Below are 15,282 nucleotides of genomic sequence, written 5' to 3'. Positions count from 1 at the left end.
TACTGGTTTCTCCAATGCATAATTTTCCACATCTTGTGCATACAGTGAAATTTATGTTGCATTTTGACGTGCAGTTAAATTGATCCTCCTTAACGATCAGTAATGATCAACACATAAGTTTTTAACGTTTGGAAAACACTGTTTTTGTTCCTTACAGAATGTATTATTTTATCTATTGCAACGAACTTGCACCATAATGTTTGTATCGTAAAAAGGTTTGCACTAAGACTCAGTTTTGTTTTTGTATTCAAATTTCAAGGAAATATTTCATGAGATGCTAAACAGATTTTGATGTACATTTCACAAACTGACAATCTTTTAAAATTGGTATGTATACAGTTTCTAACTATTTATGATTCAAAACCGAATTATATTACATTTTTATATACTGTAAATTAAAAAAATTATGCATTATACTACTATTTTTCTTCAGATACAAGACGTATTCACACCAGAAAATTGTTAGGAATTTCTCTGGTGAAATTTGATTAAAAATAATTGTTTTAACAACAACATAAAAGTAGACATTTAAAGGTAAAACCTAAGAATAACATATTACGTGCTACCAGTCCTAACACATCACTTGATCCTTTTTCACGTTTCTACCAATCACTGGATAATGAAGATTTGTCCTTGAAAAAGGTGAAAAATCTCCAAAAATTAGAAAGACTGCGACTAAACTAACACAGCTCAACGAAAGATATTTAAAGATAGGCCTACTTTATGAGAAGAGGAACAACAACGTTTGTAGCACTTGTTCCCATTGGTACATGGCCTAGATTTGTTATCGTTACAGCATCGTTTATAATTTCAGGTAAACACATATGGTTAATAATTTATTAAAACTAACTGCAGGCGTTATGTTACATTTAGTTCACTTGTAAATTTTATAAATTTTAACAGTGGAAATTAAATTAATAACATTAACTTTAAGTTTCACTGTGTCGGTATTTGGGTATTGATGTTAAATACCCAGGAGGGTCAGGTACATTTGACCGCTTCCTCCCTCCCGAGAGAGCTTGTGATTGGTTGATTCTTAGTATGTGTCGCGTGCAAAATTTAGTGTTTTTGTTGTTTTTTTCCTGTCTCCGTCTCTCTCTCACCGAGTAAAAAGTTTCTGATACTCAAAGGCGTTTGTTCGTGCTGGTATTAGTCTTACTTTATGTTCTACTTTCAGAGAGTTAGGAGAGCAATATAACAAGGTATGTTGTTTAGTTGTGTTGATACATTTATGTTAACAAGGTAGATTATTTAAATCTACTCATCATATAGTCTACACTTGAACGAGTACTGAGTAGGAGGAAGCAAGGTTAAAAACATGTTAATAACTTCGTAGAATGAACGGCAACTGCCTGTTGTGGAGACACAAGTGTAGAGGACGACGTTTTGAAAGTCTTCGGCCTTTCGTCTGTTTGTTTTGGAATTTCGCACAAAGCTACTCGAGGGCTATCTGTGCTAGCCGTCCCTAATTTAGTAGTGTAAGACTAGAGGGAAGGCAGCTAGTCATCACCACCCACCGCCAACTCTTGGGCTACTCTTTTACCAACGGATAGTGGGATTGACTGTCACATTATAACGCCCCCACGGCTGGGAGGGCGAGCATGTTTGGCGCGACTCGGGCGCGAACCCGCGACCCTCAGATTACGAAGCGCACGCCTTAACGCGCTAGGCCATGCCAGGCCATCGGCCTTTCGTCATCAAGACATATGTGTAATAACAACAGGTGATCATCCTGTGAGAATTTGGATTAGCAGTAACGACGCATGTAAATGTGTATTAGTTATGCTTCCAAGAATTGAATAAATGTTTTGTGTATTAGTGATTAAAAATCGAATTCACGATAGCGTTTACCTACCAAATGATGAACATATTGGATAAATATATTTTTTTCCAGTATCTCTGAGAGAGAAACAAATCTGAAGAGGTGTGTGATTGGTATTTCATAATTCTAAATCTCGAAACCAGTTCAGTACAAATTACATATTTTAATTCAGGTGACTACTTACTCTTAACACCGGTTATAACTTGTTTTTAGAACAAATATTACCAGTTCTGGAATGTAATCACTTTAAGTATACGAGCTGTATAATTGCATGTGTGTTGGACAGTGGCACAGCCGTTTTAATCTCATGACGCTGGTAATTTCGTGAAGAGGTTTGTTCTCTTACGGAACGGCCTGGCATGGCCAAGCGTGTTAAGGCGTGCGACTCGTAATCTGGGGTTCGCATCCCCGTCGCGCCAAACATGCTCGCCCTTTCAGCCGTGGGGGCGTTATAATGTGACGGTCAATCCCACTATTCGTTGGTAAAAGAGTAGCCCAAGAGTTGGCGGTGGGTGGTGATGACTAGCTGCCTTCTCTCTTGTCTTACACTGCTAAATTAGGGACGGCTAGCACAGATAGCCCTCGAGTAGTTTTGTGCGAAATTAAAAAAAAAACAAAAAACAATCTCTTACGGAAAAGGACTGTTGATAAAAATATTCAGTTCCAGACCAACAGAAATAATTATTTGTGATAACCTTTATAAATTGTATTGTTGTTTGTATATCAAATATGTGTGAAGAAAGAAAATTGTGTGTATTAATCTTGTTGGCAAATATCACAAGTTCAAACCACATTGACATTTAATTAACTTCTAAATTGGGATTAAACTCTCCGGCTACCGTGTTTCTCCGATAATAAGACCTACCCATAAAATAAAACCTAGTGTGATTTTTGTGGATAGTTTTAATATAAGCCCTAGTTAAGAGTGGCAGGAAGAGGAAAGAAATAAAAAAAATAATTTATTAATTAGTTTAATAGTTAGTTAATTAGTTTGTTTAAGTATTAATCAGTTAGTTTAATAGTTTAATAATAGTTTATTTTAAATGGTTAGTTTAATAGTTTTACTTTGTAACTTCATTTTTTTAATATATCAAAATAAGACATCCCCCGAAAATAAGCCCTAGTGTCATATTTTGGAGTGAAAATTAATATAAGCCCTGTCTTATTTTCGGAGAAACACGGTATTTGAAATCTTGGTACATAACGTGCGTAACATAATAGATCGGAGACTCGTCTGAGAGAAATTATAATATGTAACAGGTGGTTGTTGTGTCCTCTTAGCTATTTCGTCATTAAAGAAAAAAACGTCAAAAATTCTGGGTCGTGAGTGTCATGCAGTTATGAGAGGTAAAATCGGCTGTTCTTGCGCAATGATTCGTCAGTTAAGATTCTCATAAGTGCGCGTGCACACTTTCCAGGACTACTTCAGAAAACTTCACGTACACGACCGACGTCTAGCCCATTTTTTATCTACCATCTTCCTTAACTCATGACGCTCGGTACCACAGACTTTCATTGTTTGATTAATATATTAATTATTATTTTTTAATTCATAAAGTTAGCTAACTCGTTTATTAATCTTTCAAATTTTGTATATGCTTAGATATTTACGATTTGTTATGCATTTCTGCATTCTCCTTCGTATGATTGTGCGTGTGTGTGTGATATATATAGTTTGTCTACTTTCCGCTGTTCCATTTTACATGACACTCTTGTAGTAATTTATATGTCGATCGCCATCTGTTTCTGTAGTTTATAACGTTGCTATTCCTACGTCGTATGTTAAATTATGTAAATTATTTTTCTATATGTCTCCACTCTTTTTTCAAATAGCTTTAATTGAAATAAGCTGATAAACAGTTGTTTAAATATAATTAAATGGTAATTTATGTTGTCAGTATCATATCACTTTATTTATTGTACTTGTAGAATAACCTTACATATTGATGTTAAACCACATAAGTGGCTACAATAGATTACACTATGTAACAAAATTTTTACTTTTTCTTGTTCCTGGGCAGAAAGTGTTATTTCCCAATTGCTTATGCTTAAAGTGGATTGAAAAAACCTTTTTTTCTTTTCAAACTTTGCTTTTGTGACCTGGGAGCGTATAACGGTTGTTGTTTTTGGAATTTCGCACAAAGCTACTCGAGGGCTATCTGTGCTAGCCGTCCCTAATTTAGACTAGAGGGAAGTCAGCTAGTCATCACCACCCACCGCCAACTCTTGGGCTACTCTTTTACCAACGAATAGTGGGATTGACCGTCACATTATACACCCCCACGGCTGGGAGGGCGAGCATGTTTAGCGCGACGCGGGCGCGAACCCGCGACCCTCGGATTACGAGTCGCACGCCTTACGCGCTTGGCCATGGCAGGCCATGACCAGAGACTCTATTTGGGGGCTGACACGTGAAAGTGATTTACATTACAGTCGTAAATCTCGAAAGACTATTCACTTCTAAACATTTTTTATAACGTTAGTATAAAATACATGTAAATCCTGATTCATATGTTGTTTTATTCAGACCTTATGTAAATGAAAATGTGCAAATTTGCCCGTTTTTTACATAGAAACTAAGTTAATTTCTAAATTTCATTATCCAGGTTACAAAAGTAAAGCTTGAAGGGAATAATAGCCATTTTCTATACTTTTATAACATAAGCAATTAATAAATAACACATACTATCCAGGAACAAAATTTGTGTTACACGGTGTTATTAATAACTACTGGTAATAATATTAACGTTTTGACACCTAATGTTGAGGAACCTACCTACTGTAAGAAAGGAATATGAAAAACGTATAGCCGTATCATCCCTGTATTCATGTTTATATTCGTTTTGACACCGACATCCCTACATCATTTCACCTTTAGAAAATGTTTTTGTTATTTGTTTTGTGACGTCTACCCCCTGGTGGGAAGTTATTGTATGTTATGAATGTGTGTAATAAAACCTAATATATATATATTTTTTAAATAATTCCACTTTTCTTACATAATATAGGTGTTGGTTCCCTAAAGACACCGATTATATAATGTCTAAAGAATTGAATATTTTATGTATTACAGTCATATAACAATGGGTAGGCAAACAATTCATAACCACAAGATAAAGTTTTATTGATGGTGGAAAATACTAAATGTTACGACAGAAATCTGGTCTGAAGAAGACATACCAATATTCTTTCAAAATAATAACATAATGTGCTTCTTTACTCAAGTACAGGGGTAACTAGGAATTAACAGCCAATAATAGATGAACATTAAATGACTGTGCTTGAGTCATTTAATTTCTTTCTCTTTTCCCACGCTATCCACAAAATGTACGAAGATTTTTTTAATATCTTTGGTACGACAGAAAAATGAACAAGTTTGTTCTTTAGCTACTTTCAGTTCTTAACTTTAACATGTTACATAATATACTTTATCCAGAACGAGTTCCCAATTTATTATATTTCGTCTTATACTTTATTTCGGATGAGTCTACGGTTTATTATATTACGTACGTTGCGTACTAAATGTATGAAAAATTACAAATGTAAATATGTGTATTGTATTCATATTATAAACAACCAATACTTATTTCTCAATCCATGTTGTAGATAGTAATCCCTAGAACTCTTAGGCATTTTTTAATAAAAATAGGCAAATGGCCACGCAATTCATATGACTGGAGGTCTCACAAAATGCCATACCTTCGTGTAGTATCAAAAGCCTTCTAAAAGTCAAAGAATGCTGACGCAAGACGTTGTCACTTGATAAAGGCTTCTCTGATAGACGTTTCAAGTCGAATCAGGTGGTTCACCGTGAAGCACTGTCGTTGGAACACACACTGGGTGGGCGAGAGGAGTTGTTTGGTTCGAAGAGCCAAACAAGAGGTTTATTAACCATCCTTTACAAGGTCTTACAGAGATAACTCGTCAAAGCAATTGGATTCTTGGAATCTTTCCCAGGCTTAGAGACAATATTCTCCTGCCAGATCTGGTTAAAAACAACCAGAAAAATAGTAAGAGAAGCAGGAGAGAGATGGCACAGCATCTCGTAATGTATATCATCAGGCCTGACCACTGTACTGCCATACTGATGAAGAACCAGCTTGAGTTCCACCAGTGTAAAGGGGTGATTATATGTATAGAGACAATCAGACCAAAAGGAAAGAGGCGATTGTGGGTTTCTCCAGGAGACAGATAGATAGAACAAAGAGTTATGGTATAACCCAAGAGTATGTTGAGCGGCAAAGACGGGGTGGACACATGCTGATTGACCTGCAGTACCACCCTCTCCATGCACTCGTTCATCACGCAACCTGTCGTTTCTGTACAAATAAAACTGCCAGAAGGTAACTATATCAACAGGTTTCAGAAATCTTTCCTGTAAAGAAAGACACACAAGATGGTAAGAATCAATCGGTGCTTTGATGTCATCCAGATTAGAACATAAACGTCGACAGTTCCAATGCATCATTTTTACTTATGTATAGACGAATTGGGTGGAGAACTATTCTGTTTTTGACTACGTCTTTTTTCTTTATTTTCTTTATTCAAAGGAGGTCTATCGACCTTCATGGATTCTCTCTGGGTCATCTGGGCAGGTCTCTGTCGTTGGGAGAAGATTCCAGTGACTAAAGACGTTATCGAATGATTGTTTTGCATCTTGGGGCCAAAGAAAATGAACCTGAGAAATCTCCCGAACCCGGAACCAAAGGAAGTGAATTCGGTGATCTGCTGGAAGGAATGGAAAGGAAAGAGATGGGTGTTGACGTTGATTCATCAACTTTCTTAACTATGGAAGACAAAAGACTTTCACATGGTTTAAGAACGATTCTTTTGGAGACGTATGTTTCTGCACTTCATTTCACTGCTACAGTAGGAGTGGTGGACAGTAACTTTCAAGTCTCAGGATAAGAAATGTTGTGAATCGTTTCCAAATGCCGGACCTCTTTTCTTTCTACCCACCTTGTTCATGAACGAAAATAAGTTACAGTACAGTTAACACATTGAGGGTCTATTTCACACTCGCAGACATCGTGGTCCTTGCCACTGCAACGAGCACACGTCAAGGAACCGTGACATGATGTCTTTGAGTGACTGAACCTCTGACATCGGAAACATCTGAGAGAGTTTGGAATATATGGCAATACTTCGCAATATAGATAACCCGCTTTGATTGTGGCAGGTGGACGTGGTGACATAAACATCAAAATTAGGACATTGGTCGGCATCATAATTCCATCTTTGCGAGTGGAGATACGTCTCACTGCAGAAACTCCTTTGGTAGAGAAACCAGCGAGGATCTTTGACTTTGATGTTCTTCAAATCCCTCTGAACATTAACTTCTCGTGACGAATTCAAAGTAACATGGGGAATAACCTCAGTGGGTATACCTCCAATGGCCTTCAAGTGCAAGAGGAGTTCACTGTGTTTAGGAGTGGATTTTTACACCAATATGTCACCAAAACATAGCTTTTGACTGACTTAGGAGAGCCAGCAAGTCCATCTAGTCCCTTCTGAATAAAAAGGGAGACATTTGTTTGCAAAAGAATGTAATATAAAAAATGAGGTACAGGTGTTGCAGAGGTTAAAGATTGCTGCTCAGAATCTTTAAGACGTGGTCGTTTACCTATGGGGTGTTTTTTCACTGTTTTATTTAAAATTTTGATTAGTGGAATCCACAATGAAGAAAGAATGTTTCAGTGCCCACTGACCCTACCTAACATAGAGCTCTACGAGAGGGCTCACTACAGGGTTTCGTGAGAACTATACACAAACACCAGTATTAGACACAATGTCCACAAAATCGTTGAGAACATCCAACACTGGTTCTTGGTTGCCACTAGCCCATATGTACCAGCCAAAGTGGTGTGTTAGGGTTGGAATCTTCAGCCACTAGGATTCTCTTCTCCCCTTCACCAGAGAAGGTAAACTGAAACAACAAAACCTTGTCTTGGAGGTCCCTTCACCATGTACAGTAATCCACACCAAGAGGAGTATTCAATGATATATACAGAAGTTAAGGAGCTAATTTCAATAGCCAAGTGTTTCCTGCGTTGTGTTAAGTGAAGATGCATTTTACAATAGCACCCCAACAAGGAATACTAATGACTTAATTGTCTTCAATGAATGCTTAATATATGCATTGATGGTGTAATGTGCAACAGAAAAGAAGTTGACCTGACCTGTGGCCAAACCTGCTCAGGCTTTTGTGATAGATAAGTTTCCTATACGCATAATGTCTGGCCAGCCCTCTAGAGCAGATATACCACGATATCTATAAATGGAGCAGTTGAGATGTTCATTTGTTAACATGCATGAAATTCTACGTCAGCAGGAAGAAAAGGCCACAATACAAAATAAAAGATATGGTAATTCAAACTGTCATTCCATCATTATTTTAAGAGAATGGGTGTAGCTGTTATTTACATAACTTCTCAAATTTTGATTTTATTTATTACGAGACGCCTTTTTGTTGGGCAGTGCCAGTTTTCGATTTTTCTGTGCCCATAATGACCTAATTTTCTCTAGAAATTTTACCTTATACACATCTCTGAGTTAAACGTGTAGTAATAAGGCTTTTTGCTTTATAGAGATATAAGCAGTCAGCCAGAATCCATATGCCATATTTTTTAAACATGCTATTCTAAAAAAAATCTCGTTTATTGTTTTCGACATTTCTGATGGGTTATTGTAACCAACTGAAAAAAATCAATGTTATGGGCCTCTGTTAATGTTACAAATTTTAGCATTTAAAGGTGTGAATTATTTAGTTTATTTCTAGCTTAGGTAGAAAGCCATATAAATTAGTTTTATGACATTGTATTTGATATTCGCGGCACATTCCATATTTTAAATTTTACATTTGAAATGAAAGTAATTTCTGAGGCTAGACTATCGTTACTAAACGTAAAGCTTGAAGATTGATGTGACTTCTGTTATTTAAACCATTAGGACATAAGAGCATAAAAAATGCTGAAAAAAGATATCAGATGTAAGTATTGAAATTCTTGTTATATATATTTTATATAACCCCTGTCACACAAAACAGTCTCGCTCTTTCAGCTGTGTGAGCGTTATAATGTAACGGTCAATCCCACTATTCGATAGAAAAATAGTAGCCCAAGAATTGGCGGTGGGTAGTGATGAGTAGCTGCCTTCCCTTTAGTCATACACTGCTAAATTAGTGACGGCTAACGCAGATAGTCCTCTTGTAGCTTTGCGCGAAATTCCAAACAAATCAAACCATTCAGAAGAGTTGTTAATATTAATTTAGGTGGTTCTAGTGGTTACGCAAATAAAATTTGAGAATTGTAAGAAGAACATAGTATTTTTGCTCTTTATATAAATCACGTTACACTTGGTAAAAGTTTAAATTCGCAGGCAGATCCTTCGTATAAATACTTTATCATTTTTTTTGTGTACAACAGATTTATAGTCCTACTATAATAAAGCAGTGACATGAATGTTTATCCGTCTATTTATCTTTTCTATCAGTGTTTGTGTGTGAGACAGAAATAAAACAACTGTGCCATATGTTATGCTGAAATACACGATTTTAATGTTAGTTTTGGCCCGGCATGGCCAGGTGGGTTAAGGCCTGCGACTTGTAATCCGAGGGTCGCGGGATCGCATCCCTGCCGCACCAAACATGCTTACCTTTTCAGCCGTAGGGGCGTTATAATGTGACGGTCAATCCCACTATTCGTTAGTAAAAGAGTAGCCCAATAGTTGGCGAGGGGTGGTGATGACTAGGTGCTTCCCTCTAGTCTTACACTGTTAAATTAGGGACGGCTAGCGCAGATAGCCCTCGTGTAGGTTTGCGCGAAATTCAAAAAAAAAAAATGCTAGTTTTAGTGGTGATATGTGGCGTCATCTATCAATCTTTTATTATTCAAGACTCAGACAATTAGAAAAATTGATTATGGTATTTCGAACAACCAGTTCTGTATAATAGAACACAATTTTAACTGAAAGTATTCTTTTCACAAGAAGAACATGACTTTTGCTAGAATTGTACTTGAGGGTTTGATTATGTCTTTATTAATGTAATTTGTAAATAATGTAGATAAAAGCTAGAGTTGTTAAAATATTATTTTCCAAGAAAGTGTAGGTCTTTTAACATATAAAATATTTCAATTTATATCCATTATTAGTAACATTTATAAAAAGTTTGAGTTCTGTTCACTGAATAATTCTGAGTTGTGGTGATTAAAGAACATAATCCAAACACCTTTTCCTCTGCGGTACTTTCTGAAAAAGTATTCTCAGTAGTGTTTCTTACAATGAGGTATAAATACTACGATTACTAATTACTATCATCCTCCGCTGGTACAGCGTTAAGTCCGCTGATTTACAATGCTAAAAAGTAGCGGTTTGATTCCCCTCGGTGGACTCAGCAGCTAGCTCGATGTGGCTTTGCAATAAGAAAAACACACACACTAATTACTATCATAAACAGCTGCCTGTGGGACAACGTTTTTGTTATTGTGTGCTAAAAGTTTGCCAAATTTGGTTATAATTTACTACATTAAAACTTGTAATATCTACAGTTTCATCATTACGTGGTTGTTACAAAGTTGGTCAAAATGACCAATCCTCTACAAAGAGCTAGAATAAGGTTTTTTGAACAATAAATTTAATACCGCTGCTGAATAATAAATATTAAATTATCCTAATGATAATATAATTTTGGCCTGTATATTTTTGTTGTTAGGACTGTTGTTATCATTTTACTTTACATTCAAAATATTTTATGGAACAATTATTCACTTTAAAATTATATTATGTATAAAGTAGAAGTTATTCTAATTGTTAAGAGTATATTAGTATTAGTTCTGTGGTGGCGTGGCTGTAAATCTGAGAGCTTATAACGCTAAAAATTGAATTTCAATACCCGCTGTGAACGCACCACAGGTCACTAGTTCATTGTGGAAATTTGATTATCAACAAACAAACAAAAACAAGCAGCAACTAAGAATTTTTCTTCAATTGTTTAAAATAACGTACGTACCTAGACTTGTTTGTAACAAACTGAAAACTATGAGAAACCATTTACAGTACATTAGTGTGAATCTGCTAGTTTGTATTCGACAATATCTTTACTTTAAAAAAGTGTTTTTCATTCTATCATGTTTTTGAATGATTATACTCTCAATGAATACAAACTTTAAGAGAGAACCATCTTGTTCTTCAGAACTTCACTCACTTTCTCACAGCGCTATAAACCGGTTTCCGATACCCGTGGTGAGGTCATTATGTAACTTTGCCCTTAATTCCAAACAAACAAAAAAACACCCACTTTATAATAAGTCAACATATGCGTGACCATCAGTGTGAAACGTGCCTATTTACTAGTGGTTAAAAAGAATGTCAAATGAGATAATTAAATCTCTGACTGAAGTATTTAAGTTATTCTTCTGTGATACATTTTTCTTGTTACAAACGGAATATCTTCTTCGTATAAGAATTTTTGTGAACTAGGTCTGAGTATTAATATATATATATGTGTGTGTGTGTGTGTGAAAAATATGTATACTTACTTATATGTGAAGCCATTGCAGAAAGAAGAAAAGGGTAATTACTGTTTAGTTTAGTACCTACACTTGTTCCTGTATAGTTTTTGTTTGTTTGTTTTTTTGCATGTGACGTACATTGTTGTCTGTGTATTGCGTAAGTCCCACTTCTCCAAATTTGTTAACGTTTTTGAAAGTAAAAATCAACAATATTTGTTTACAAAAACGCGCTGGAATAAAATCGCGTGATTCCTATAAAATTGGCTAGCCGAGAGGCGGAAGACAATATTATTGAACAACTACAGTGAGCGTACTGTAGACCTAGGAAGCTATAATTTTGATTAACGTCTATTAATTGGAAAACTACAGAATTACACAAGGAACAACTATAGATTTGGAACATTAGAAACCGTTCAACTTCAGTAAGCAACCTCGGACATTATTATTTCTATGAGGATATTAAATATATTCTCTGGAAGGAATTAACTTGTACCTGATGTAAGGCTAGCCAGGAAAAGAAGTTATTTGCTTAAATGAGGTGCAACAATATGTACAAAGAATTAATTTGTTCAGCGTGGACTTGGATCATCAATACTTACTTTTAGACCGGATTTAAAACTCAGTGTTGTCTGTACGTTTGCAAAACGGTTGCATAACTACTAAACTCAAAATAAAATTCTGGTAATTTGAAGAAGTAATATGTAACATAATTAATTGGAGAGTCGTCCGAAATAAAAATAATACGTAACAAATTATATTAATTTTCATTCCTAATGTTTGCGAATTATGACGTTTATAACATTTCACTTTGTGTATAATATGATTGTAAAAGTAACCCTTTTGATTCATTTTAATTTAGGCCCGGCATAGCCAGGTTGTTATGATGTTACGATCAATCCCACTATTCGTTGGTAAAAGAGTAACCGAAGAGTTGGCGGTGAGTGGTGATGACTAGCTGCCTTCTCTCTAGTCTTACACTGCTAAATTAGGGACGGCAGGTATTAACCAGTTATAACGTATTCAAATCCGTGGTATGCATTGATAACATACAATCCACAAACCATCTATCTTTTGTATTTATTTTAGTGAACGCATAGAAATTCTTCATTTTTTGTTAGATGTATGAACCTTAGATTAACTTTTATATATTTAGCGAGATATTTTTGTTAACAACAACTGTTTCTCTTTTTTTTCCTGATAATCACGTCCATTTTGGATTTCTTTTCTATAAATTCTAAATCATATAACGACTATTAACAGCGACTACCAGTGCTTCTAAGTACGTTTTCATTTTCGTTACAGATTCTCCAGCTGCTGGCTGGAAAGAAAAGAATGGAGAATAAATCGTTAAGGTCTCGACACGTTGAGCACGATGAGATTTTTACTGAAGTTTCAACGAACGAAGATAATTTGGACATTTCATCAACATATCAAGGCAACACTTCGAAGAAACGTAATAAATCGGTTCACAAAATTCCATTTCTAGGTGTTCTTTGTGCTCTAATTTCTGGACTGTTTTCTGCCACTGCGTCATTTATTGTTGCTTTTGTAACCAGTGTGGATCCTATCGAGATTATGGTTATTCGAAGCTGCATTCAGTTGTTGTCGTACGTACCGGTCGTTATCTTTAAGAGTAATTCATTCTTAGGAGTTGAAGGCGAGAGATGGTTTGTTTGTATACGAGCTGTGGTAGGAACAGTTTCCATGGGAACAGCTTACTGTTCTTTCAGACTAATTCCACTGGCAGATGCTTCGACTATAATTTTTAGTAGTCCAGTACTTGTGAATATTTTTGCCTGTGCTATTTTGAGAGAACCATGTGGAATATTTCAAGTATTTACAGTTATTATGACTTTAACAGGTGTAGTGCTTATATCTAGGCCGTCTTTCTTATTTGGTGTTACTTCAACAGGCAAAGTAAGTTCAGCACATCGTTTCCAGGGTTCTCTGGTGGCGTTTTGCTCATGTATCGCGGCAGCATTGGTCTTCATAGTTTTGCGAAAGATACAGAAAACCTCAACTCCAGTAGTGATATGCATCTTTTCCATTGCATCCATTACTTTTGGTTTAGTTTATCTCTCCATTTTTAGTAAATTTAGTATTCCTACTTGTGGCCAGGATGGCGTTCTCCTGATTCTGTGTGGACTCTGTGGAACATGTGGACAATTTTTACTTACTACTGCGCTGAAATTAGAAGAAGCTGGACCTGTGTCCCTAGCGAGGACGATTGTTGTTGTCATGGCCTTCGTTTTTGGAGTATTCTTTCTTGACCAGTATCCATCATGGACTAGTATCGTTGGAGCTTTCCTTGTTTGTTTTTCTGTCGTAATAACAGCCATGAAAAAATGGAGAGATGGGTATAAATCACGAAATATTTCGTTAAGTGAAAAACAAACACTAACTGGTAAAAACGGTTCGTCTTATAACACATTTTCGTCTTCTAAGTAGAAATAAAGATGAATTTTTATGTATTGATAAATGTGAAATCGTAAAGTACTTCAATACGTGAATAGTGAAAACAGTTATAATTAAATGTGGATAATACGCACTTATACTGAATTGTTAAGATTACGTTACAGTGATATTCAGAATTTTCATAATTGAGGATGCCAAGAAAAGAAGTTAGAAAACAAAACATTTCTGTCAAAGTTAAGAGGTTGAGAGATGAAAGTGTTGTGTTACTTAGGTAATCTGATCAAATCATATGGTTGGTTTTCTAAAACAATAAGAATCAAAATTGAAGTGGTGAAGAAGTCTTCCAAAACTGAAAGGAGAAATTAAGAATAAAATAATGAGTTACATCTGGAGTATTGTAACGTATGTACAGTATATTAGATGTGAACAATGCATAAGGGAGACATAGAGACTAGACTATGAGGTTTGAACTGAAAGACAAATGTGAAAGTTAGGTGGTAGGAGAACTTGTTCCATCAGTCATGGAGAGTGGGGAGAGTTGTGTTGAATTAGCTAAACTTGTTCCATCAGTCATGGAGAGTGGGGAGAGTTGTGTTGGATTAGCTAAACTTGTTCCATCAGTCATGGAGAGTGAGAAGAGTTGTGTTGAATTAGCTAAACTTGTTCCATCAGTCATGGAGAGTGAGGAGAGTTGTGTTGAATTAGCTAAACTTGTTCCATCAGTCATGGAGAGTGAGGAGAGTTGTGTTGAATTAGCTAAACTTGTTCCATCAGTCATGGAGAGTGAGAAGAGTTGTGTTGAATTAGCTAAACTTGTTCCATCAGTCATGGAGAGTGGGGAGAGTTGTGTTGAATTAGCTAAACTTGTTCCATCAGTCATGGAGAGTGAGGAGAGTTGTGTTGAATTAGCTAAACTTGTTCCATCAGTCATGGAGAGTGAGAAGAGTTGTGTTGAATTAGCTAAACTTGTTCCATCAGTCATGGAGAGTGGGAGAGTTGTGTTGAATTAGCTAAACTTGTTCCATCAGTCATGGAGAGTGAGGAGAGTTGTGTTGAATTAGCTAAACTTGTTCCATCAGTCATGGAGAGTGAGAAGAGTTGTGTTGAATTAGCTAAATTTGTTCCATCAGTCATGGAGAGTGGGGAGAGTTGTGTTGAATTAGCTAAACTTGTTCCATCAGTCATGGAGAGTGGGGAGAGTTGTGTTGAATTAGCTAAACTTGTTCCATCAGTCATGGAGAGTGAGGAGAGTTGTGTTGAATTAGCTAAACTTCTTCCATCAGTCATGGAGAGTGAGGAGAGTTGTGTTGAATTAGCTAAACTTCTTCCATCAGTCATGGAGAGTGAGGAGAGTTGTGTTGAATTAGCTAAATGTAAATAAACAGTTTTACAGGTTATGCTTACAATATTATTTCATTAAGTCATCTTGTCATTTAGAGTTAAACAACATCAATAGATGTTTTATGCATTACTGGAAGCTATACGTAGACAGATTAAAGGCACGAGCAAAGAATAAATGATTATGGTAAACGTTAA

At 35.9% G+C, this 15,282-nt stretch overlaps 1 protein-coding gene across 4 annotated transcripts; it reads left to right on the top strand.

Annotated features, from left to right (window-relative positions):
* Window positions 1-1,090: 1,090 nt before the first annotated feature.
* On the top strand, window positions 1,091-15,282 carry LOC143253688 (solute carrier family 35 member G1-like). 4 transcript variants are annotated; one of them, XM_076507937.1, is made up of 3 exons: window positions 1,091-1,202; window positions 12,191-12,268; window positions 12,634-15,282. In XM_076507937.1, the coding sequence occupies exons 2-3, from the start codon at window positions 12,212-12,214 to the stop codon at window positions 13,777-13,779; spliced, it is 1,203 nt and encodes a 400-aa protein (XP_076364052.1). In that variant the 5' UTR covers window positions 1,091-1,202; window positions 12,191-12,211; the 3' UTR covers window positions 13,780-15,282. The 4 variants fall into 4 exon arrangements, with proteins under 4 accessions (XP_076364052.1, XP_076364055.1, XP_076364054.1 ...); XM_076507939.1 differs by lacking the exon at window positions 1,091-1,202 and adding an exon at window positions 3,298-3,321; XM_076507940.1 differs by lacking the exon at window positions 12,191-12,268.

This window comes from Tachypleus tridentatus, chromosome 6 (assembly GCF_004210375.1).
Source record: "Tachypleus tridentatus isolate NWPU-2018 chromosome 6, ASM421037v1, whole genome shotgun sequence".
Classification (NCBI taxonomy): Eukaryota; Metazoa; Arthropoda; class Merostomata; order Xiphosura; family Limulidae; genus Tachypleus; species Tachypleus tridentatus.
The sequence above is the reverse complement of the archived record's forward strand: the minus strand, read 5'-3'. Positions and strand labels throughout refer to the sequence as shown.

Excerpts from the sequence above, each read along its gene's own strand:
- LOC143253688 (XM_076507937.1), top strand. The coding sequence starts at position 12,212 with ATGATGTTACGATCAATCCCACTATTCGTTGGTAAAAGAGTAACCGAA. Across the intron at positions 12,269-12,633 it reads GAGTAACCGAAGAGTTGGCG|ATTCTCCAGCTGCTGGCTGG; the intron begins GTGAGTGGTGAT and ends TTTTCGTTACAG.